We start from the raw sequence: 25,880 nt of genomic DNA, 5'->3' as shown, positions 1-25,880 counted from the left end.
TAAATTAATAAAACCTCACAATGTCCCAAATAAAATTCTTTGGTAGAAGGTGATGAATCCATACATGTACTAACAAAGGTTCATGCAATACTTTGGGTAAAAAAAAGCGATTTTGCTCTCGGAACGCTTTGATGTGCTTCTTACAGGCAAACTGCTCGCTTCATCAGAAAGATAGCAAAAGTCGTAGAGGCTCGGCAAACTGCTCTCTTCCTGGCCTAGAGTGCAGACTTCAGATAATAGTCCCAATAATTAAAGATATCAGTAGCTAAAATGGAGTCTGGTCATTCCTAACTGCTCTACTGTACCCGGCTGTCGTTGGTGAAGCCTAGGATCCAATCAGCCTCATTCCGGCCAGTACAAGGCATAGGCAGAAGAGGCAGCTCTTTTAGGTACATTATGGGTTAGAGGCCTGATTCATAGATGGAAAGAATTAAAGAGCCGCACACAAGCAGCTTACCAATTCCATCTATCTAAAATGCAAATGCAGCAGGAGGTATTTGTAGGAAACTTAACACCTTCTTACTGCCTCTGTGACCCCACCGCTGCAACCGAGGTTGCGATAGTTGCCCCACTGGCCAGACCGGGTCCTGACAGCTTGCGAGGCCAGGAAATCTGCGTATACCGACGCAATCCCTGGCCTCGTCCCTCCCAGAAAACAAGAACAACACGCTCCCATTTCCAGGAAGGCTGCCCAGAAATGCCCCCGCTCCATCTCCCTAACACTGAAACATGTCAACCATGCTGCTACTTGGGGGGAGGGACTGCCCGTGAGATGGCAGGACCCGTTCTGCACAGCGCAGACCACCATCAGGTTGGCATACATCTCTGAATCAGACACTAGATCCAGCGTGGAATACTATGAGCGTTCACCTGATGATACCACCTAAGGATTCCACGATTTCCCATACTGTGTTACATTTTCTTGATAGAAATTAGAACATGCAAACAGTTACCCTCAGTAATTCTAAGCTATGGCCGTACCATCATGCTGGTAGGCATAGTTTGACATAATTGCTTTGGGTGTCAAAATACTAGATCTCACCAGTTAGCGAAAGTAACAGCAGTCACTGTGCACATAAAGAAACCCATATATCCCAGTATATTACAAGTTATTTGCATGAGTGTGGACTGAGGGCCTGATTCAGACCCGCTCGCGAGTGCTGAGCGCTCGCAAGCAGGTCGATGGTGCCCTAGTGCGCATGACGGAGGGAGCTCCGTCATGCGCATGCACGAGACCCGGGGAGCGACGGGGAAGCCGTCGCTCCAGGTCTCGCACCAAAGGGGGCGTGCTGTCGATGTTGATTGACAGCACGCCCCCTTTGGTGGGCGTGCCAGGGGCGTGGCCCATGGGAACGCCTACCGTCTGGGTCCGGCCCAACTGACATCACTAGTGATGTCAGTGGGAGTGATTTTGGCTCTGATAGAGCCAAAAGCACTCCTGGGCTTGCGGCAGCGAGACCCTGCCGCAGGGTCTCGTCGCAAGCCCGATGGTCGCGTTGGTGTTGACCATCATCAAGGACGCTTGCATAAGCTGTGGGTGGTAACCAACAGCTATGCGAGCGTCCAAGAGGCCGCTCCATTTTTAGGTAGGAGGGCCCTGATTCAGAGCAAGCGCTCTGGTTAGAGCGTCCGGCTCTGAATCAGGCCCTGAGCCCCTTCCTCTGGCTACTGTGTATAAAATGAACTATTGTCTCCTAAAGTGAAAGTGTTTCTAGAGGCCAAATGATTATATACAGTAAGCTGGTAGAATACATTTACATTTACACAGCAGTAACAGCACAACTCTCATGTGATGAGTAATAGCGCTACAAGCAGGTATTGATTTAATAATACATTCATTTACTCATGTTGAAGGATTTGAAAATGAATTTCAGTAAATGTAATGAGAGATATACATTATGCCTGGTAGTTATCAGTACAGGATATATTTAATGTAACTGAATCGGTTGTACGTATTCTCTGCATTCAGTACATTTAGCGCATACATGTCATCATATATTTCCAAGACTCCACAGAGTCTGCACTGACTAAGGTGGTCAGTTATTGGATCACTGCTAAATCTAAAGACCATTACTTACTGCTAGTTCTCCTGGGTTTCTTGTAGCATTTTCCAGACTCAGTAGCACACAGATATACAACTGTTGTATATCAAATGAATCAACGCAGTCTAGTGAAGCGTATTTGTCACATCATGTTGTTACAAAACTCGCTAAGTGTGGAAGGATACATTTGTATTTGTCCATATATAATAGCACTTACTGTATCAAATGTGCCTGGTGTTACGAGCCGCCGTGACTGCTCTTCTCCATCGCGGGTCCCGGTCATTGATACTATGTCCATATCCTCTGTGTGCATAGTATACCCTTGCAACTACCTGTTCCAGTGTACTAGACAAAACTAGTGTCAGTACTTCAGTTAACTGTGTCCTTGCCATGTTACTGTTGCTTATACACTACTACTCCAGTTAATACCTAATGATCTCCTGTCTGTTGCATAAACCCCTACTTTCTGAGGTATTTGACCTGGCGGCTGCCTAAGTACCGGTGTGTGCGTCTAACACTAAGGGAACAGCGGGTGGTTGTTATAGGCACAAGACCCTCCATAGAGGGACTCTAGGGGTCTGGTCTTATGTAATAGTGCAGGAGTTTCATAACACCTGTATGGAGAAGAAAGAAGCCATGACATACTGTAGAACAGATGTTTTCAACTCTAGCCCTCTAATAGCCTCAACAGCTAATGGTTTCAGGATTTCTGTCTGTGGAAACAGGTAGAATAATTACTGACCAACACAAATAGATTAACTCCCCTGTGGATGATTAAATAAATCCTGAAAATGTGTCCTGTTGGGTATGCTTGAGGACTGGAGATGAAAGCCACTTCTTACAAAAGTATGACATGACTTCTGATTACCAACACTTCTTAGGACCTGTACAAATTAGGATCTTTTGCATGGAGAAAAAGGCTTAGTGGCCACCCTCAAAACTGGACTCACCCCAGTAAATGCTGTTTAGCCTGCATGTGGCTAGGAACAACCTGGTCAGCCCAGCTCTGTTCATTGGAAGACAAAACATCTGGGTTTGAGTAGTTGGCAAAGGACATGGTCAGTCTTGTGATGACTGCCACAGTGACAATGTCAAATATTGTACATGCTACAGGTGACCTCTCAGAAGAAGGAGAACCACAAACTTACTGCTGATTTAGAAGAAGAAAGACGGGAGAGGAAACTGCTGCGTGAGTAACAGTGGACCTTGGTTCTCTGACATGACGCAAAACTGGAGCATAATAGGAACAAGACCCTTAATGTTTAGAGAAACGAATGATATATTTATTGTCTGTAGAGCAGACTGATCAAAGAAAATCTAAATAGTTGACATAAACTATATTTTATTATTATTATATGTAATTATTGGTGTCCATAGCTGAATATTTAATATGTACTAAAACATTAACCTCTGCTGTAAAGAATTGGTGCAATCATGTCTTCAACATTGTGAGCATGGTTTCAAAATGACTTTAAATAATAGCAAAAGTTAAAATACTAAGGGGCCCATTTATTAATTATCGTGTTTTTGACCTGATAATGATAATTTCTTATCACTGCTATTTGCGGTAATTAGAAATGAGGTATCATTCTTCCCCAGAGACAGTCACAGTAATGTGATCGCATTAATGGTCACACACCCTCACTTTTGCAGCTGTTTTGGTACTTTTTGTTATACATTTCATTTTACAAATTAGCGCCTGGTTAGGCATTTATTTCACCATTCCGGAACTTGGTAAAGTCGGTAAGAAAGCAGCTCCGTAGGTTTCTATTGGGGCTGCTTTTGAGTCGAAAAACGGGGGACCTCAGTAGATATCTGCTATAGATACATCCAAGGGACACGTAATGTTTGCTGGTACCCCTGAATTCGGGTGTTTTTCATGAGACAGCCTGCAAATATTAATTGATAAATAGGACAGCGCTGTTCCCGTTTTTTTTTTTTCATAAATTGACCACATCCAGAAATACAGATGTTTGTCCTCTTTCACTGTTACCAAATAGCCCCTCTCGGAGAGCCTCAGTCACGTCTGCCGCCTTGCGCCATATGACGTGTGGGATCTTGTACCTGGATTTACTGGTAATCCTGCAAAGCCCAGCCTGACACTGCCGCCTTCTGCTTTATTTATGTGCAAGACAATTCTCTGTATGCCTGCATCATCATCTATAGCCCTTGTATGTGCTTTATGTGTGTCTGCTACAGAAAAGAAACTATTTGAGTACCAGGTGAAGGAAATACAGCCAATTCTGGATGCTGTTCACTTGAGTCCAGGTAAGACCGTCCCAAAATAAGTGTGAAATGACCCTCTGTACTGCCAGCCACACACTACAAGCCGGATCTGTCTCCAATTTGGTTGCACAGATTTGTACTACTTGATGACCTAGAACTCTTCTAGCTTCCTCTGCCTACCGTTTCTTTTTTGGGTTTGCCAAACATACATTAGGACTACATGATTTCACACTGCAGTCTCCCCAATGTCCTAGTTTTCAAACATAATTTAGTTGGGTATGAAATCCTGGGTGTTGGGATTCCGCTGGTCAGAATAACGACGGCAGCATCCCAACAGCCAGATTCCCGACACCCATAGTGAACAGCGGTGAGTATTTTTCTAACCTCTACCCTAACCCTCCCTCCCCGGTGCCTAACCCTAACCTCCCTTTCCCCCCAACCTAAACCTAACACCCTCCCCCCGTTACCTAAACCTAACCTCCCCCCTAGTGCCTAAAACTAACCGCAGCCTCCCCACACCTTAATCCTAACACTCCCTCCCCAGTGCCTAACCATAACCCTCCCCCTAATGCCTAACATTAACCCCGCAACCTAACCCTAACCTCCCCCTAACACCCCGATACTTACCTTCGGGATGCCGGCGGTTGGGATACTGGTGCTGGGATCCCGACCTGTCGGGATTTCATCGCCGGTATTCAGACCGTCGGCATCCCGCATGCCGGGATGCCGACTACATCACGATTTGCATATATCTGGACAACATTAAAAAAATTATAATACTTATACTTGCCAATAAAAACCACTTACCTGCACCCAGAGGACTGGTAATCAATGATCCGGTGATCTCCTCTGTGACTCCGGTCAGCTGATCACCGGGTTCCTGCTCTGTGACTCTGGTCAGCTGACCACCGGGATCCTGCTCTGTGACTCTGGTCAGCTGATCACCGGGTTCCTGCTCTGTGACTCTGGTCAGCTGATCACCGGGATCCTGCTCTGTGACTCTGGTCAGCTGATCACCGGGTTCCTGCTCTGTGACTCTGGTCAGCTGACCACCGGGATCCTGCTCTGTGACTCTGATCAGCTGACCACCGGGATCCTGCTCTGTGACTCTGGTCAGCTGACCACTGGATCCTGCTCTGTGACTCTGGTCAGCTGATCACCGGGATCCTGCTCTGTGACTCTGGTCAGCTGATCACCGGGATCCTGCTCTGTGACTCTGGTCAGCTGACCACCGGGATCCTGCTCTGTGACTCTGGTCAGCTGATCACCGGGATCCTGCTCTGTGACTCTGGTCAGCTGATCACCGGGATCCTGCTCTGTGACTCCTGTCAGCTGCTTTATGAAATGCGGGGGTGGGGTGGGGGGTTAGCAGGTGATATATGATACGATGCGATGTATTCATATATTGCATTGCACTTTTGGGTGAATTTATCACATTACATCCACATCTGTGATGCGGATTATGATAAATAAGAATATACTATAGAATAGTATAATTCAAGCATCCCTAGTAATGACTCTGTATACCAGTAGACAAGAAACAATAGTATATGTGTTTTTGTAATAAATGTGAAAATGCAGGTACAGTACCATTGAAATTGCTCCATACAAAATGAACACTCTTGCTGTGATGCCAGCTGCACTTTTGCGGTCTACATAGGACAAATACAATTTAATTTCCAGTTACCGTCTAGACATTTGTTCAGCCGTCTAGTACCTGTCTGTTTTGAATAACAGCACGCGTTGTGCTTTTTGCTTTTTCTTACTGCAGTCACTTGGATGGATAAAGAGTCTATTTTTTTCTTTCCATCCTATAAAATATTCACAATAAAATAGCATTACTCCAACTGTAACTTAGGATGGCTTATTGTGACCCTTGTAACGTAGTGCTTGCTTTCTCTCTACATGCTCTTCCCTGTTGTTATTTAAGTCCCTTAAATGTGATATACATCCTTTGCCTTCCTGATTACAGTCTCCAACATAGGCCCGTATTCAATTAGAAGCGAAAAGACGAGATCCACAAAAAAGTATCGCCAATTGCGACTTTTCACCAGACGGAAACTTATCTCCGTATTCAATTGCAAATACTTTTTGCGTACGCGAAAACGAAATGCAATGTAATATGTGAAAAAGAATTGCCTATGAATAGGTGGAGAAAAAAAATGCAAAATCGCTATTTTGAAGTGCAAAGGTAAGGAAACCACTCAGCACCCCAATAGGATAACTGCGTCAAAAAGAAAACTAAAAAAAAGTGAGGGACACCCTCAAAAAGCACTTTGAAAAACAGGGTTAAAAAGTGCAAAGTGGGAGTACAAACATAAAAAGTAGCGAAATTGACTTTTCGGGGGTCTGCAAGTATAGGCGAGGTGTTTTTTTGATTGCAGGTGTTTGCAGAAGGTGTGTTTTTTACTTTTCTTATAACTTCAATTTAGCAACTTTTAAATATGCTTGCACCCATTTTCAAGTACCCCAAATTTGACAGGACTACTTATGTTCTCCTAAAAATACTGTTTTATGCCATTCTTCACCACTTGTGCAAAGACGCTAATTAGAGGCAATTGTGTGAACTTTAGTTCCCCAAACTGTTTCATTAGGGCTAATTATGCACTACTACATCGATCCCCAATGTTTACGCATCTTTTTGGGGGGTTCAGGCTGATTTCCCCGATTCAGACACCACGTTTCGCCTGTTCTGACTTCGCGTGTCTCCGTTTTCGCGTCTTTTGGAATTAAATAGGGCAAATCGTGGGTACGCACCCAATAAGTTTTCGCGGCTAAAAGACGCGGTGTAGACGAAAACTCCGGCAGGCGAAACTTTATCGCATACGCAAAACTAATTGAATACAGGCCATGGTGGAAATTCATTATGTAGGTGCAGTTCATTAACTTTCTATCGTCAGATGATAGATGTGACCCATAAACTTAAACTAAGTTTAATTAAAATAAACACACGAGACCAAGTTATGCCGTTTAAATTAACTGGTCAGCTTTATTTAGTTACAATGGTAGGTATGGTGGCAGGAGCGTCCACTTGTCTTAGGCCAAAAGTATATCACAACTTGTGAGGGCCAACTATCCCAGACAAGGGTAGGTGTGATCTTAAAACTTGTAAGGGCCAACTATCCCTTTCAGAGTAAGTGATGCGGCCCCAACATGAGAATATATCTAGATTAGAGATGAGCGGTTCGGATTCTGTGGTATACGAACATTGGGGATCCAAGTCCACCCGAAAGCTGTTCGGGTGTTCCCTGCCTGACTCGGATCCCCGTTCGAGGCCGAGCCGCAGCTTCCTGATGTCGGATTCTCGCGAGAGAATCCAAAGTCAGGGCTCCTCTAGTGTAGGGCAGACCGCTGTGATAGTGGTCTGCCCTACACAGATCAAAGAACTTTATCCTTTATACTTCACTATCACCTTTTTTCCCTTTTCGTCTGATGCCCTGGGGATGGTCATTGGCTGGAATTTTTTGGGGTGCCTTGCTTCTCGGACGTGAACCCCTTAATGTTAGGGACGTTGGTATAGAGGAGCCTTGACGTCGGCCCAGTGCTTATTCATATATTTGCAAATGTATGTAACCAATACCTCTGAATTTCTATTATTATGTAGGATTCAAGTATTTTTGATTTAGCTGCAGTGTGCTGGAGGGCAAATTCCTTTTTTCTGTAGTTCAGTGTAACCCTGTCCTTTACAAGCACCTGTAGTATATCATTAAGCTGATTGAGCAACTACCATATTTTTTGCTACACAAATCAAACACACAGCCGCCAGCGGCAGCTGTGTGTTTGTAACAGCAGCCAATGAGAGTCAGACAGACTCTCATTGGCTGATGCACGGAGGGAGCCGGTTGGAGCTCACTCATGAGCTCCGTCTTCCGGCTCCCTCCGCACGTTATACAGCAGTGCAGAGCGGACGGCGGCAGGAGCAGGGATTTAGGTAAGTTTTTTTTTTTATGTGTGTGTGTGGGGGGGCTTGCTAAGTGGGGGCCTGCTAATGGGGGGCATACTACTACTGGGCGTCTGCTAGTGGAGGGTATACTACTACTGGGGGCCTGCTAATGGGGGCACTACTACTACTAGGGGCCTGCTAAGGGGGGCACTACTACTACTGGGGGCCTGCTAAGGGGGGGCATACTACTACTGGGGGCCTACTAAGGGGACGCACTACTACTACTGGGGGACTGCTAAGGGGACGCACTACTACTACTGGGGGCCTGCTAAGGGGACACACTACTACTACTGGGGGCCTGCTAAGGGGGGGCATACTACTACTGGGGGCCTCCTAATGGTGGGCATACTACTACTAAGGGCCTGCTAATGGGAAGCATACCACTACTGGGGAAATGTTAATGGGGCCATGTTAATGGGGGCATATTAATGGGGGCACTACTACTGGGGGGCATACTACTTGGGGCATGCTACTGGGGGCACTACTACTGGGGGCCTGCTAAAGGAGGCACTACTACTGGGGGCCTGCTAATGGGGGTACTGCTACTGGGGGGCATACTACTACTGGAGGCACTGCTACTGGGGGGGCATACTACTGGGGACATGCTAATGGGGGGCATACCAATGGGGGGCATACTACTACTGGAGGCACTGCATAGGGGGCCCTACTACTAAGGGGACTGCATATGGGGCACCACTACTGGGGCCATTGTGTAAGGGACACCACTGCTGGGGGCATTGTATAAGTGGCACTACTACTGTGGGCATTGTATTAGGGACATTACTACTGTGGGCTTTGTGTATAAGGGTCACTACTGTGGGCATTGTGTAAAAGGGGCACTAATGTGTGTCGTAACATAAATAAGAGATACTACTTTATGGTGTAATGTGAATCAGGGGCACTATGGGCCTGATTCAGACCCGGTCGCAAGCGCTGAGCACTCGCAAACGGGTCGATGGTGGCCCAGAGCGCATGCGCACGACGGAGCCGGCTCCATCGTGCGCATGCGCGAGACCCGGATAGCGACGGGCAATCCGTCGCTCCGGGTCTCGCACCAAAGGGGGCGTGCTGACGATGTTGAGTGACAGCACGCCCCCTTTGGTGGGTGGGTCAGGGGGGTGGCTGCCCAGACGGAGGCGTTCCCATGGGAACGCCTACCATTGGGGGTGGCCCCACTGACATCACAAGTGATGTCAGTGGGAGAGATTTCGGCTCTGTTTGAGCCGAAAGCTCTCTGGGGCTTGTGGCCACGAGACCCTACCACAAGGGTCTCGTCGCGAGCCCAATGGTCGCGATGGTCAAGACCATCGCGACCATCACCCTGGCGGCTCGCATTAGCTGTGGGTGGCAAATCCAAATCCAAAGCCAGTCACTGCAGTTTGGCAAATCCAAAGCCGGACGACGAATTAGAATCAAATCCAAATCCGGCAAAAATAGTCCGGCACACATCCCTAATCTAGATATAGACGCCTGTCATTTAACCGGCGGCGGGATAAAGCAGTCGGGAAGCCGGTTGTCAGGATCATGTCAGCTGGTTTCCCGATTGCATCCCCCACCAACCATTGTTACTATTTTTCTCTGGCCAAGATCTGATGCGGAATCTTTTTGTTCTTTGTTTTTCTTTTCTTTTTTTCATGCTAGCTATAGTGAAGCCCAGACAGTGCAGTGTCCTTTCACGTGTCTGTACAGATGAGCTGGTTAGTTTCTCTAACTTAAACTGTCTACTAGGGGATTATGAGGAAGATGAAGACCGGAAGATGCAGGATCTTGTGCATAGGAGTTTTGAGATAGAAGGATGCCAGCTGGAGTTGCAAGAAATTGTCCAGGTAATTGTAATAGCAGGTGACTGGAAATAAATAGGACATGAGAAACAGCCACAGCATGCTTATAATCTGTGTGTGACTGCGGGTGTATCTACATGCGATATGCTACGTTACAGTGCCAGCGGCTGAGACACTGTAACATAGCGTTACACATACAGATACAGCCGCACGCAGAATATAGGCATGCCGCATATCATTGTAATCAGCATAAACTGCTTGTATGTCCTATTCACATCACATGGCGAAAATGATGAATTTCAAGGGAAAGAGAATACTGGGCTACTACATACAGCCTTAGGGACCACCTTTTGCCCATCACAGCTGTAGGGGGTATATACATACAGAGAGAATAGTAAAGTAGACATGTATATATAGAATAAGCCTACACTTGACAAATGACTCCAGATTGAGCTTTTGAATTATTTTCTCTATGGGGAAGACTGATATTTTCATTGCAAGCATATTAAATGCACGGTACCTGTGATTATAAATAACCTATAGTTGACTATACTGTATATGTTGGCATGCATGCCTTGTGTTGGCAGGCCGCCCTTTCATGGCAAATCACTGAAGACAGCAAAGCACATGTGCCTAAGCTGCCCGTCTGCCGGAGGCTGTACTATTGTGGCGCTAGGAGCCGGCCGGAGAGACTGGTGGAGATACTCGGCTCCGGCTTTTCACCACAGGGTTAGTGCTGCACGACTTCAATTCATTTAGAGAATGACTAAAAGTGTTTTTCCTCTTAATCAATAGGACACAAAAGCACAGCCAGGCAAACCGACTGTAGGAAGCCATGAAAGCTATTCATTTTTTTTTTTATTAACCGTTTTAGAACCAGAAGGACCACTGGTCTCACATTTTGCCATATAATATTAGTTATGCTACTTTTGATATATTCATAAACTCCACAGACATGATCTGCTCCACATTGTCAAAAATCAGTTACTATGGCGACAAATAAAATCCAACTACAGTGTTAGCTATTGCGGTTGAAATATGAGCTTATCCATCAGATTCCTCTTTTCGTTTAACCCTTTTGTGTTGAGTTTGAAGAAAAGAAAATCAATGGATCACAAATTCCGGTGTTTTTCCTCTGCGGATCTGAAAAGTGGATTTTTGGACTGAGACACTTACAGTAAGAGGTATATTTACTAAAGTGAGTGTTTATAGAAGTGGAGATGTTGCCCATAGCAACCAATCAGATTCTAGCTATTATCTTCTAGAAAGTGCTAAATAAATGGTAAGTAGAATCTGATTGGTTGCTAATGGCAACAATCTCCACTTCTATAAATCCATAGTTTAGTAAATATACCGCTTACAGTGAACTTTATTTTCTTAGGATTAGAAATCCTGTCTGTAGGATATGAAGCTTTCTCCTGACTCTTTTGTGAATATGTGTCTATCTGCCTGAATGACTTTAGCATTGTTAGCTTTGCAGCTTCAGATAATAGAACCATCTGGGTATTCTAGTCTAGCAAATGAAGATCCAGTTTTCCTGTATGGGTCCTTGTTCCTTTTGTAATGGGTCACGGTAGTGAATTCAGTATCTATATATTATACAATAAACCTGCCAGGGGATAATGTTATATTCTCTCTATAAAAACATCTTTTGTATAGACCTAGTTCCAGTATTGTAGTACTTAATACTACAGTAAAAATTAGCTCCTACTTTTTGGATAGAGGGGGTTGCCCGGGCTTTAATTCTTTTTGGGCCTTTCAGCAGTCGGGTCCGTCCATTGCACATGCGAAAACAATCTAACAGGGAAGGTAAGGAAAATCCATACAGGCGCACAATCCCCGACTTGTAGTGACTGCAGTCCCTAGATGCCAGATAGTGCTGGTGTACTAAATGCAGTAGTGGCATCCCAATGAAAGTAGGGATGGACATCGGAAGCCTTTTATGGAATGATGTCTGGGCTTCCTCCATCAAAACTTTCGATGTGATGGTAACTGATGATTGCATCAAAAGAATTATAAGAAATAAACATGTAATGGTTTTCGCATGTGCAAAAAAAGTTTTGGCATGCGCAATAGCGACTCATGGCCGTTCTCGATGTTAGACAGCTGAATTCAGCTGTATTTTAACATTGGATGGCCATCGCTTCCACACTATTCCTAATTGGAAGCACTTTATGCTAACGGCAGTCCCAGGGGTGGAAAACTCCTCCCCCTGGGGTTTACAGTGCTGAATGCAACTAGCAGAAGGGGCTTCCAATGGGAAGCCTTCGCCAGTGCACGGACAAGAGGCTGGGGGGGGGGTTGGGCTTGGGCTTGTAGTCCCAGAGTAAAATCTGACACTGTTTAAAATGTACTAGGGATTAGTAAAGTGTTTGCTTTATACTTTCCTCCCATAGTTATGTACAGTAATGATATCTGTCTCTGCAGTGCTGGAACTACGGCCGCTACGAGACATAACATTGCCGCTCCACCCTCCCGAGGCCCTAGCTCTGCTCTCCTGAGCATGCGCTGGAACCAATGATTGCCTTGTTTTTTACTGTAAGCTTCACTGCACTTGCTCTGAAGTAGTTTCTTCTGAGTGTGCGCAGGCCTGACGCAGGTAACAGACATGGTTATCACTGCACAAGCAATGTTCTCCTGCATGCTCAGAAGATTACTGTGCCAGAGTCTTTGCTATCTTCTGCGCATTCACCATTTGTCCAAAGACATCACCGACAAGATGGAGCTGCCGGCAGCAGATATAAAGGGGTGCCTACAGCACACGCCCCACCCAATCTCTTAAAACACCCCTTCTCGGTAGGGTGGGCTCGTATCGCCAGACCCTCTATTAAATTTGCTACGGAGCCCAGTGATATCGTGTCCTGCCTCTTTTTATTATTATTATTATTATTATTATTATTATTATTATTATTATCCTTTATTTATATGGCGCCACAAGTGTTCCGCAGCGCCTTACATAGTACATAGAACTAATAGGTGAACAAGAAACAAGTAACTTACAGTACATTACAGTGCAGGACAAGGACACAACTTATATACATTGCTGAAAGAGTGATTAAAGCACTCACAATAAGCTGCCGGGAGTTGGCAGTCACGTGTTAGGTGCCCTATGGGGAGTAGAGAGTAGAAGAAAAAGTAAAAAGAAGCACATGAGGGAAGAAGTCCCTGCTCATGAGAGCTTACATTCTAAGGGGAGGGGCAGACAGACAGGCGTGACACAGAAGCGGAAGATAGGAAGGAAAGAGCATGAGGTGGGTTAGGATGAGTGCTGGAAGGCCTTGATGAAGTAGTGGGTCTTGAGAGCCCGTTTGAAGATTTGTAGAGAGGTGGAGAGTCTGATGGGGAGAGGGAGAGCATTCCAAAGGTAGGGAGCAGCATGGGCAAAATCTCGGATGCGGGAGTGGGAGGAAGTAATCAGTTGGCAAGAGAGGCGGCATGCATTAGTTGAGCGAAGTGGGCGGGCGGGAGTGTGAAGGGAGAGAAGGTCAGAAATGTATGCGGGAGAGGATTTGGTGAGGGCTTTGTAGGCGAATGTAAGAACCTTGAATTGGCATCTGAAGGGGAAGGGGAGCCAGTGTAAGGCTTGAAGGAGAGGGGAAGCAGATGTAGAACGTCTGGAGAGGAAGATGAGCCGAGCAGCAGCATCATGAACAGATTGTAGTGGAGAGAGGTGAGAGACTGGGAGGCCAGCTAGGAGAAGGTTACAGTAGTCCAATCTGGATATGACCAGTGAGTGGATGAGGGTTTTAGTGGCATCCTGGGTGAGGAAGGGTCTAATCCTGGAGATATTTTTTAGGTGAAAACGGCAGGACTGCGAGAGGTGCTGAATGTGCGGTTTAAAGGAGAGGGAGGAGTCTAAGATAACTCCAAGACAGCGCACTTTGGGGCTAGAGGAGATAGTTGTGCCATCAATAGATAATGAAATTGTGGAAAGTGATGTAGTGGAAGAGGGTGGGAAGATGATCAGTTCAGTCTTAGACATGTTAAGTTTAAGAAAGCGCTGGGACATCCACGAAGAGACAGCCGAGAGACAGTTGGAGATATGGGTAAGGAGCTCAGGGGTGAGCTCAGGGGTGGAAAGATAAATTTGAGTATCATCTGCATAGAGATGATATTGGAGGTCAAAGGAGTTAATGAGTTCACCTAAAGAGGATGTATATAGGGAGAAAAGGAGAGGTCCAAGAACAGAAACTTGGGGAACTCCTACCTTTAGTGGAAGTGAAGGGGAAGAGGAGTCATGAGAGGACACAGCGAAGGAACGATCAGAGAGGTAGGAGGAAAGCCAGGAGAGGGCAGTGTCACGTAGACCGAGAGAGTAAAGGATTTGCAGGAGGAGAGGGTGGTCTACAGTGTCAAATGCAGCAGAGAGGTCAAGGAGAATGAGCAGAGAGTAGTGGCCCTTGGATTTGGCAGCAATGAGGTCATTGCTGACTTTCGTGAGGGCAGTTTCAGTAGAGTGGAGAGATCGGAAACAAGATTGAAATGAGTCAAGGAGGGAGTGGGAGGAAAGAAAGGTGGTAAGGCGGTTGTAGACAATACGCTCAAGGAGTTTGGAAGCAAAAGGGAGAAGAGAGATGGGTCGATAGTTGGAAAGTAAGTTAGGATCAAGAGCAGGTTTTTTAAGAATGGGGGAGACAAGAGCATGTTTGAATGAAGAAGGGACAGTGCCAGATGATAGGGAGAGATTAAGGAGGTGAGCCAGATGGGAACAGGCAGAAGGAGACAGGTGGGAGAGGAGACGGGAAGGGATAGGGTCAAGAGGGGAGGTGGAAGGAGGGGAGGACCGGATGAGGGCCATGACTTCCTCTCCAGAAGCAGGTGAGAAGGATGTCAGAGTTGGTGAGACAGAAGGGGAGGGGTGGTAAGGGCGAGGAGGGGGAGGAGTGCTGAGGGTCTGATGGGATATGATGTCCTCACGTATGGAGTCAATTTTAGATGTAAAGTAGGTGGCAAAGTCAAGGGCAGAGAGCGAGGAGGGAAGGCAAGGAGTGGAAGGGCAGAGTAGGGAGTTGAAAGTGGCAAAGAGACGCCGGGGGTTTGAGGACTGGGAGGAGATGAGGTTCTTGAAATATGTTTGTTTGGAGAGAGACAGGGCAGCACTGTAGGAAGAGAGAATAAATTTGAAATGGAGGAAGTCAGCCTTAGAGCGTGACTTTCTCCACTGACGCTCTGCAATTCTTGAACACTTTTGTAGGTATCTGGTGCATTTGGAATGCCAGGGTTGTGGTGTGGATCTGCAAGGGTGAGTGGTTATTGCTGGAGCAACAGAATCAAGAGCAGAAGCAAGGGAGGAATTGTACAGGGAAGTAGCTTGTTCAGGACAGGAGAGAGAAATGATAGGGGAGAGAAGAGAGTCCAGCAGGGAGGAAAAAGCAACAGTGTCAATAGCCTCAATATTACGCTTAGTAATGGTAGCCTTAGGAGTTAGAGGAGGGGAAGGAGAGAGGGATAGGTTAAAAGAGAGAAGGTGATGGTCAGAGAGGGGGAATGGGCAATTGGAGTAATCAGAAATATCACAACGGTGCGTAAAGACCAGGTCAAGTGAGTGCCCACTCACATGGGAGGGTGAGGAGGTCCATTGGGCGAGACCAAATGAAGAGGTGAGGGTAAGGAGTTTACCTGCAGAAGATTCTGTGGGAATGTCAATAGGAATGTTAAAATCACCTAGGATAATGGAGGGAAGATCTGAGGAGAGAAAGTGAGGGAGCCAGGAAGCGAAGTTGTCAAGGAATTTGGAGGGAGAGCCAGGGGGACGGTAAATTACAGCTACTCTGAGGTTTACTGGTTGGAAGAGGCGTATAGCATGAACCTCAAATGTGAGGAATGTAAGGGATGGTTCAGAGGGTATTAGCTGGTAGGAGTAACTGGTGGATAGAAGGACCCCAACACCACCACCATGGCGACCCCCAGGCCGGGGGGTGTGGGAGAAGGTGAGGATAGAGCAGCAGGAGAAGTGTCAGAGGGTGAGATCCAAGTTTAAGTGATGGCTAGAAGATTCAGAGAGTTGGAGATAAAAAGGTCATGGGTGGGGACCAGTTTATTACAGACTGATCTGGCATTCCAGAGGGCACAGGATAGAGAGATAGCATTTGTGGGGGAGATGTGAATAAGATTATCCGGGTTGCTGTAACGTGGAGGTAAGCTTAATTTGAGGGACCGATATGAAGGGAGTTTAGTGATGGTGCGGGCACCTGAGCTAGCAAGGAAACCTATAGGAGGTGGGCAGGGAGGGAGATGTGGATGGCAGTGTGGTGAAGTGACAGGGAGAGGAGTGTAGGAGGAGGGTTTGGTGGTGGGGTAGTAGGACAGAGGGGGGGTAGAACAGGAAGAAAGTGGAGTAATGGGAGAGGAGGGAAGAGTAGGCAGACAGAGGAGAGGGGAGAAGGGGAGGAGGAGGTGGAAGAGATAAGGGGGAAAGGATAAAGGTGGAAGCAGGGGGCAGAATAGAGGATTAGGTAGAGACTGAGTGAAGGAGGGAGTTGACGAAAACCTTGTCATGGTGTTTATAAGTAAACAAGAGGAATGAAATTTGGAAATGTAAATGAGATATGAGTGCAAGAGATTTGTATGAATGCAAGTGAAAAAAAAAACAGTGTATCAATATGTGCGCAGATTAACAAGACTGTTATAGGGAGTATTAAAAGTGGGTTTCTAATGTGTGCAGAATTTGAAAAATAATGTAGATTGTAAGCAGATAGAGGATGTGAGGCTAGGCAAGAGAGCTGGGATAAAGGACAGTGTTTCAAAGTAGATAGATGTAAACTGACATTGGAAAAAGTACGATAAGCATTGAATTGTATGCGAGAATCAGAAGGCCAGCATTATTAATAGCAATAGAAGTGTTCTTGCCGTGAATGTACAGGGAGTCCAGTTGTAGTCTCAGTCTTTAGATTGTTGAGGTTTGTTGCTTGATGGACCTTTTCTCCTTCAGTTTTTCCTCGGTTTAACGCAGGTCTAACGCTAGTTATGCACTTAGAAAAAAGCTGCACCCAGCCAAGGCTATACCAGCCAAACTACTGACACTTAAACAGGGATGCAAGCAAGTGTGGACACTAATGAAAACCCCCAATTGGCCAGCCAGAAAAAGCTAGCAATAAAAATGGCTTAAGTCAACAATGACCACATACCATACATCTAAGGCTACAAATACATCAAGCATTCAATTTAGTCCATAGACCGAGAGAATCCTTAATACAATTTAACTATTTCAAATCATAAGGCATTAGAAACTATAGCATAAGGATTCAGTAAAGAATAAGCTAGTTACCTATGATTATAATTAATAAAGGAGGCACAGGAGGTGAAATACTTTGCAGTCACAGTCAACTTCAGTTACCTGTAAATCATCATTGATGGTCCCATTGGGGATTACCATCGATAGCACAAAACCATCTATGGTGAACCATTGATGGTTTGTACGCCTTGATGACCAACGCAGTTGGGGGGGCACGGCAGGCTGCGGGCTAATCAGCACCAGGGTGGGGCTTAGCAGGCTGGAGGGGGGGTAGGGCTAAGCCCTGTGAAGTCAGGAACCAGAAAAAAAAAACAGTTCCCAGTCTGCCAACGATGGCATAGAACCATTTGATTTCTTCAATCGATGGCAAAACCATCTACCATCGGTAGTTAACCATTGATGGTTCTTAACTATCGATGGTTGGTGGCCATCCCTACAAAAGACAGTTTTCCACATTAGTTTTAATGACCTTAAATCAATTTTTTTACCAATACTGCGGAGATAATGTTAGTGTATTGTATGTTCTGCTTTTTATAAATCATTTCTCTTCTCATAGATATCCAGCAGGGGGAGCATGGGACCGGGTTATACTTCTCAGCAAGTCCTGCAGGTGCTATCAATCTGTCACCGGTAAGGCTGTGTTCATAGGGGACTCATCTGTCATTCTGCCTGTGTCTCCATCCTTTCTTTATAGTCTTTTCTTTGTGTAAGAACAATTGGACAGCTTTGTTTAGTACATAAAGTGGGTCATTTATTATGTGCGGCACAGACATGCATTTGCACCCCTGCTCCCCTTGCAGATATTGAACTGCAGGTCTGTGTAATGAATGGGCACAGAGCTAGGTCCTCAGTTGTAACCACCAAATGCCCATCAGTCAGGCTGTTGTTATGGTCAAGGGCATCTGTCATGTTGAAATAGGAGAAAGTTGTTACATAAAATGTGTAATACAAAAATATATATATAAACATTAATGCAGAAGTGATTTCCCATTTTTGGTGGTAGCTGACACTTGTGCTGGGTACACACCAGGGCGATATATCCGCTGACCCAGGGATCTGCAGACAGAGTGGCAGTATGTCAACGTACCCTATCTTGACATTCATAATGTTGACACTAGAATTTTGACAGCTATGATGTCAACATGGTTAAAATGTCGACATCTAACATGTTGACATATTGAAAATGTTGACATGGACAGCATGTCGACACATGACATGTCGACATATTGAAAATGTTGACATTAGGGATGCCTCACAATTGGATTGACAACATTGTCGACATTTCATCAGTGTCAACATGACATGTCTGTCACTATTATCACCATATCGATATGCTCATGTTGGCATTATAAAAATCAACTTAATATACCGGGAAAACTATGAATCTCAGAGAGTTTTTTACCTTTGGGCCCCTCAGTAAGCTCAGCAGCCACTGTAATAATCTCTCCTCTTCTCCGCAGCCCCACAGTGTACTGCTGGCTGACGTGTATCTTGAGAAAACACAAAGTGATGGTGGGAAGACAACATGCAGGTATGGGATTATCTGTCTGTCTGTCTGTCTATCGATCTCATATCTATCTATCTATATATCTATCTAACATCTGTCTATCTATATATATATATCTATCTATATATCTATCTCACATCTATCTATCTATATATCTATCTATCTCACATCTATCTATATATCTATCTCACATCTATCTATCTATCTCATATCTATATATCTATCTCATATATATCTATATATCTCATATCTATCTCACATCTATCTATTTATCTATCTATCTATCTATCTATCTCCTAATATCTAATGTCTTTTTTCAGCACACCATCAGCAAGTGGATGTGAATCAGTCCTGGTGAGATCTCTGACAGTCACGGCTGCTTCCCCTATACCTCACCTGCTACATATTGCATGCTATGTAATAAGCCAGCGCTTGGCTATGTAGTGACTGCTGTATAAGCCAAATCTATACTCAGTCGAATTGCATAAATTGTGATAAGAAGATATAGGGCCTGATTCAGATGTGTACACATTGCAACCACGACATCTGACGCACCATCGGTCGCACAACTGACGTACCATCGGTCGCACAGCTGACGCACCATCGGTCGCACATGTGACGCACCATCGGTCGCACATGTGACGCACCATCGGTCGCACATGTGACGCACCATCGGTCGCACATGTGACGCACCATCGGTCGCACATGTGAGGCACCAGCGGCACCATATCTGATGCACCACCGTTCCCACATCTGACGCACCACCGTTCCCACATCTGACGCACCACCGTTCCCACATCTGACGCACCATCGGTCTCACATCTGACGCACCATCGTTCCCACATCTGACGCACCATCGTTCCCACATCTGACGCACCGTCGGTCCCACATCTGACGCACCATTGATCCCACTTCTGACGCACCACCATACCTCTGAGCAATCCCACTTTGAGTTTGGCTTGGAGGTTAGAATCACCAGCGTTCTGTGGTGTTTTCAGAATTACAACACAGATTAATGAATGGTATTTGTTTCCCTGGTCACTATATCTAGTAAAAAGTTTACAAAAAATGTATAAAAGGTTTGTGCTCATAGCCTTATAGTAATTGTATCACGTTTGGATGTGGGATCAGTGTGAGTGGTAACAGGTAACCTATGGACGTGATTAAACACATTCCTAAATGGCTTATATTTACCAGGTGTAATAACATGGAAAGCAGGTGACGTGTCTGCATTGTCATGGTCACTTTCCTGTCTGTACTGTGTACCAGGTCCCTGCATTGTCACTTTCCTGTCTGTACTGTGTACCGGGTCCCTGCATTGTCATGGTCACTTTCCTGTCTGTACTGTGTACCAGGTCCCTGCATTGTCATGGTCACTCTCCTGTCTGTGTTCTGTACCAGGTCCCTGCATTGTCATGGTCACTTTCCTGTCTGTGTTCTGTACCAGGTCCCTGCATTGTCATGGTCACTTTCCTGTCTGTACTGTGTACCAGGTCCCTGCATTGTCATGGTCACTTTCCTGTCTGTGTTCTGTACCAGGTCCCTGCATTGTCATGGTCACTTTCCTGTCTGTGTTCTGTACCAGGTCCCTGCATTGTCATGGTCACTTTCCTGTCTGTACTGTGTACCAGGTCCCTGCATTGTCACTTTCCTGTCTGTGCTGTGTACAAGGTCCCTGCATTGTCATGGTCACTTTCCTGTCTGTACTGTGTACCAGGTCCCTGCATTGTCATGGTCACTTTCCTGTCTGTACTGTGTACCAGGTCCCTGCATTGTCATGGTCACTTCCCTGTCTGTGCTATGTACAAGGTCCCTGCATTGTCACTTTCCTGTCTGTGCTGTGTACAAGGTCCCTGCATTGTCACTTTCCTGTCTGTGCTGTGTACCAGGTCCCTGCATTGTCACTTTCCTGTCTGTACTGTGTACCGGGTCCCTGCATTGTCATGGTCACTTTCCCGTCTGTACTGTGTACCGGGTCCCTGCATTGTCATGGTCACTTTCCTGTCTGTACTCTGTACCAGGTCCCTGCATTGTCATGGTCACTTTCCTGTCTGTGCTGTGTACCAGGTCCCTGCATTGTCATGGTCACTTTCCTGTCTGTGCTGTGTACCAGGTCCCTGCATTGTCATGGTCACTTTCCTGTCTGTACTGTGTACCAGGTCCCTGCATTGTCACTTTCCTGTCTGTGCTGTGTACAAGGTCCCTGCATTGTCATGGTCACTTTCCTGTCTGTACTGTGTACCAGGTCCCTGCATTGTCACTTTCCTGTCTGTGCTGTGTACCAGGTCCCTGCATTGTCATGGTCACTTTCCTGTCTGTACTGTGTACCAGGTCCCTGCATTGTCATGGTCACTTTCCTGTCTGTACTGTGTACCAGGTCCCTGCATTGTCATGGTCACTTTCCTGTCTGTACTGTGTACCAGGTCCCTGCATTGTCATGGTCACTTTCCTGTCTGTACTCTGTACCAGGTCCCTACATTGTCATGGTCACTTTCCTGTCTGTACTCTGTACCAGGTCCCTACATTGTCATGGTCACTTTCCTGTCTGTACTGTGTACCAGGTCCCTGCATTGTCATGGTCACTTTCCTGTCTGTACTGTGTACCAGGTCCCTGCATTGTCATGGTCACTTTCCTGTCTGTACTGTGTACCAGGTCCCTGCATTGTCATGGTCACTTTCCTGTCTGTGCTGTGTACCAGGTCCCTGCATTGTCATGGTCACTTTCCTGTCTGTACTGTGTACCAGGTCCCTGCATTGTCATGGTCACTTTCCTGTCTGTACTCTGTACCAGGTCCCTGTATTGTCATGGTCACTTTCCTGTCTGTACTGTGTACCAGGTCCCTGCATTGTCATGGTTACTTTCCTGTCTGTACTGTGTACCAGGTCCCTGCATTGTCATGGTCACTTTCCTGTCTGTGCTGTGTACAAGGTCCCTGCATTGTCATGGTCACTTTCCTGTCTGTACTGTGTACCAGGTCCCTGCATTGTCATGGTCACTTTCCTGTCTGTGTTCTGTACCAGGTCCCTGCATTGTCATGGTCACTTTCCTGTCTGTGTTCTGTACCAGGTCCCTGCATTGTCATGGTCACTTTCCTGTCTGTACTGTGTACCAGGTCCCTGCATTGTCACTTTCCTGTCTGTGCTGTGTACAAGGTCCCTGCATTGTCATGGTTACTTTCCTGTCTGTACTGTGTACCAGGTCCCTGCATTGTCATGGTCACTTTCCTGTCTGTACTGTGTACCAGGTCCCTGCATTGTCATGGTCACTTTCCTGTCTGTGCTGTGTACAAGGTCCCTGCATTGTCACTTTCCTGTCTGTGCTGTGTACCAGGTCCCTGCATTGTCACTTTCCTGTCTGTACTGTGTACCGGGTCCCTGCATTGTCATGGTCACTTTCCTGTCTGTACTGTGTACCGGCTCCCTGCATTGTCATGGTCACTTTCCTGTCTGTACTGTGTACCGGGTCCCTGCATTGTCATGGTCACTTTCCTGTCTGTACTGTGTCCCAGGTCCCTGCATTGTCATGGTCACTTTCCTGTCTGTGCTGTGTACCAGGTCCCTGCATTGTCATGGTCACTTTCCTGTCTGTGCTGTGTACCAGGTCCCTGCATTGTCATGGTCACTTTCCTGTCTGTACTGTGTACCAGGTCCCTGCATTGTCACTTTCCTGTCTGTGCTGTGTACCAGGTCCCTGCATTGTCATGGTCACTTTCCTGTCTGTACTGTGTACCAGGTCCCTGCATTGTCATGGTCACTTTCCTGTCTGTACTGTGTACCAGGTCCCTGCATTGTCATGGTCACTTTCCTGTCTGTACTGTGTACCAGGTCCCTGCATTGTCATGGTCACTTTCCTGTCTGTACTCTGTACCAGGTCCCTACATTGTCATGGTCACTTTCCTGTCTGTACTGTGTACCAGGTCACTGCATTGTCATGGTCACTTTCCTGTCTGTACTGTGTACCAGGTCCCTGCATTGTCATGGTCACTTTCCTGTCTGTGCTGTGTACCAGGTCCCTACATTGTCATGGTCACTTTCCTGTCTGTACTGTGTACCAGGTCCCTGCATTGTCATGGTCACTTTCCTGTCTGTACTCTGTACCAGGTCCCTGTATTGTCATGGTCACTTTCCTGTCTGTACTGTGTACCAAGTCCCTGCATTGTCATGGTCACTTTCCTATCTGTACTGTGTACCAGGTCCCTGCATTGTCATGGTCACTTTCCTGTCTGTACTGTGTACCAGGTCCCTGCATTGTCATGGTCACTTTCCTGTCTGTACTGTGTACCAGGTCCCTGCATTGTCATGGTCACTTTCCTGTCTGTACTGTGTACCGGGTCCCTGCATTGTCATGGTTACTTTCCTGTCTGTACTGTGTACCAGGTCCCTGCATTGTCACTTTCCTGTCTGTACTGTGTACCGGGTCCCTGCATTGTCACTTTCCTGTCTGTACTGTGTACCAGGTCCCTGCATTGTCATGGTCACTTTCCTGTCTGTACTGTGTACCAGGTCCCTGCATTGTCACTTTCCAGTCTGTACTGTGTACCGGGTCCCTGCATTGTCACTTTCCTGTCTGTACTGTGTACCAGGTCACTGCATTGTCACTTTCCTGTCTGTACTGTGTACCAGGTCCCTGCATTGTCACTTTCCTGTCTGTACTGTGTACCAGGTCACTGCATTGTCACTTTCCTGTCTGTACTGTGTACCAGGTCCCTGCATTGTCATGGTCACTTTCCTGTCTGTACTGTGTACCAGGTCCCTGCATTGTCACTTTCCAGTCTGTACTGTGTACCGGGTCCCTGCATTGTCACTTTCCTGTCTGTACTGTGTACCAGGTCACTGCATTGTCACTTTCCTGTCTGTACTGTGTACCAGGTCCCTGCATTGTCATGGTCACTTTCCTGTCTGTACTGTGTACCAGGTCACTGCATTGTCACTTTCCAGTCTGTACTGTGTACCAGGTCACTGCATTGTCACTTTCCTGTCTGTACTGTGTACCAGGGTCCCTGCATTGTCACTTTCCTGTCTGTACTGTGTACCAGGTCCCACGGGCAGTGACCAGTCCTCTTGCAGAAGTTGTGATCTTCAGTCACTTACAGGTAAAGCTCGGCTGCAGCATCTTTTCTGGGGTCACAAAAAACAGGTTGTGACCCCTCTACACAGTATTGTCTGGTATCTGCTGCTTTAGTTCCATCCTACAGTATATCTCATCAGTGCCTGCATCATTTCCTCTGCCAACATTCCCAGTTCTTATTACTTGTCCTTCTCATCACTTGATCAGCACTCCTGCTTTAATGCTCATATCGCTCTTTTTTCAACAGGAGGTTTTCATTGACAGAAGTGTTATTATAGCCATAGCATGCCCATACCGTCCCCAGGGACATGACCACTACCTGCAGTATATGTCACTAGCACATCAGCAGGCCTGACAAGTGATGATAGCAGTGCTGGTAGGGGAAGCAGTGACTTATACCTGTACATCTCTTCCTAGACAAGGAATGCCCCGCCCCCTCATGACATCATCATTTTCTCCCCCTTACATGATCGCTACTACTATTATGATGATGAGAGCTCCCTGGTTTCGGGGGATTTATTGCGGGATAGATGGAAATATTATCCCAGATTCACCTAGAAAGTGAACTGATAACAGAGAATTGGCGCGGTATGATAAGTCAACGTAAAGAATATCGACAGGTTCTGAATGTCAACAGTCAGAAGGTTGACAATGAAAATGTTGACATTTGACATGTCGACACCAGACTGTCAACATACAGCTTAACCCTAAACCGAACGTTTTAACCCTAAACCGAACACCCCTCCGCCCCAACCTTTAAATAAAAAAGAAAAAAACGGTCAAAATTATGGTGTTTATATATAATAGGTCGACATTATGAACATATTGACATTTTAACAATTACTTTTTTTTTTTTCTTTACTGTTGACATATTGGTTGTCGACCTGAAGTCCATTTCGACATTCCGCCTGTCGACATTTAGAAACTGTCGACTTTCTAGTGTCGACATTCTGACCGGATCCCGCAGAGAATACACCCCATTGCAATATATGTAGACTGGAACAATAAATGAGATCTGTTTTTTTCAGGCCATTCCAGTCTGCCTGCTGAAGTACGCCAAGAGAGGGTTCCCTGAACAAGAGCGCGCCTAGGCATCACAATGGCGCGTGTGCTGCTGCCGCTGTACCATCACATCCAGCATTGTGTATATATGAGATATTTTATTTTGCCATTGTTATAAAGTTTCAGTTCAGCTACATTGTGTTCATAATAAATGATCTGTTGTTCTCTCCTCTGTTACCTCATTGCTACCGTAATATGAATGGTTATATAAGATTCTTCTGTGAAAAGGACCTAGAGGCATTGAATAAAATGCTGGACGTTACTTGGTTTGCAAAGTTACAAAGCAGCTCTCATGGTTGCAGTGACTGGTGGGCTTTTGGCATTTTACTATACTATATGGCAGATCAGGTTGGGAGTTGTAGTTCAGAAAATGCCAAAGACTTAAAGGCTGCCTAACCATAAAACTTGGTTGCATTGGCTTAAAAATGACTATGCCAGAGGTTCCCAAACTCTATACTCAAGGCACCTTAACAGGACAGGTTTAAAGGATAGCCATGCTTGGACACAGGTGACTTAGTTAGTACCTCAATTAATTAAATTTAACCATCTGTGCTCAACCATGGAAATCCTTAAAAACTGCTGGGGTGCCTTGAATACAGAGTTTGGGAACCTCTGGACTATGCGGTTGTATGGATTATGATTTGTGGTTGATATTGTTGGGGAGTTTCTAGCAGACATAAAGGGGTAAATTTACTAAAGGTCGATTTGGCATTTTGAGTGATTTGAGGTGCGATTTTCATTCGATTTGTATTCGATTTTGCTTTTGGGTATTTACTAAAGGCCAAATCGAATGTAAAATCGGACTTCAAATCGAATTTGGAGTCAATTTGGCCTCAAATCGACCATCGGAAAAACATTGGTACTTTTACACAGCCCAACACACAAAACCCTGATTTACTATCATTCTATTTGAAATCGACCTCAAAATCGGACTTCAAATCGGACTTCAAATAGAATAGAATAGACCTGCTTCATGCTTTCGATTTGAGCATGAGCAGGTCGGATTGCCACTGATAC

The 25,880-nt window shown here is 45.9% G+C and overlaps 1 protein-coding gene across 1 annotated transcript in view; it reads left to right on the top strand.

The window, feature by feature from the left end:
* LOC148474620 (uncharacterized) overlaps positions 1–24,989 on the top strand; it is a 395,468-nt gene extending 370,479 nt beyond the window's left edge. The window contains exons 11-18 of the mRNA XM_088458374.1: positions 3,156–3,231; positions 4,242–4,310; positions 9,940–10,037; positions 10,580–10,721; positions 17,783–17,856; positions 18,687–18,757; positions 19,054–19,087; positions 24,830–24,989. Of these exons, the coding sequence (XP_088314500.1) occupies positions 3,156–3,231; positions 4,242–4,310; positions 9,940–10,037; positions 10,580–10,721; positions 17,783–17,856; positions 18,687–18,757; positions 19,054–19,087; positions 24,830–24,892 (627 nt within the window). The 3' untranslated portion in view covers positions 24,893–24,989. The remainder of the gene's footprint in view (positions 1–3,155; positions 3,232–4,241; positions 4,311–9,939; positions 10,038–10,579; positions 10,722–17,782; positions 17,857–18,686; positions 18,758–19,053; positions 19,088–24,829) is intronic.
* The last annotated feature ends 891 nt before the right edge of the window (positions 24,990–25,880 follow it).

The sequence above is a fragment of the Taudactylus pleione genome, unplaced genomic scaffold (assembly GCF_031769625.1).
Source record: "Taudactylus pleione unplaced genomic scaffold, aTauple2 ptg000828l, whole genome shotgun sequence".
In the NCBI taxonomy this organism is placed as follows: Eukaryota; Metazoa; Chordata; class Amphibia; order Anura; family Myobatrachidae; genus Taudactylus; species Taudactylus pleione.
This window is presented reverse-complemented; position numbering and strand designations above follow the sequence as displayed.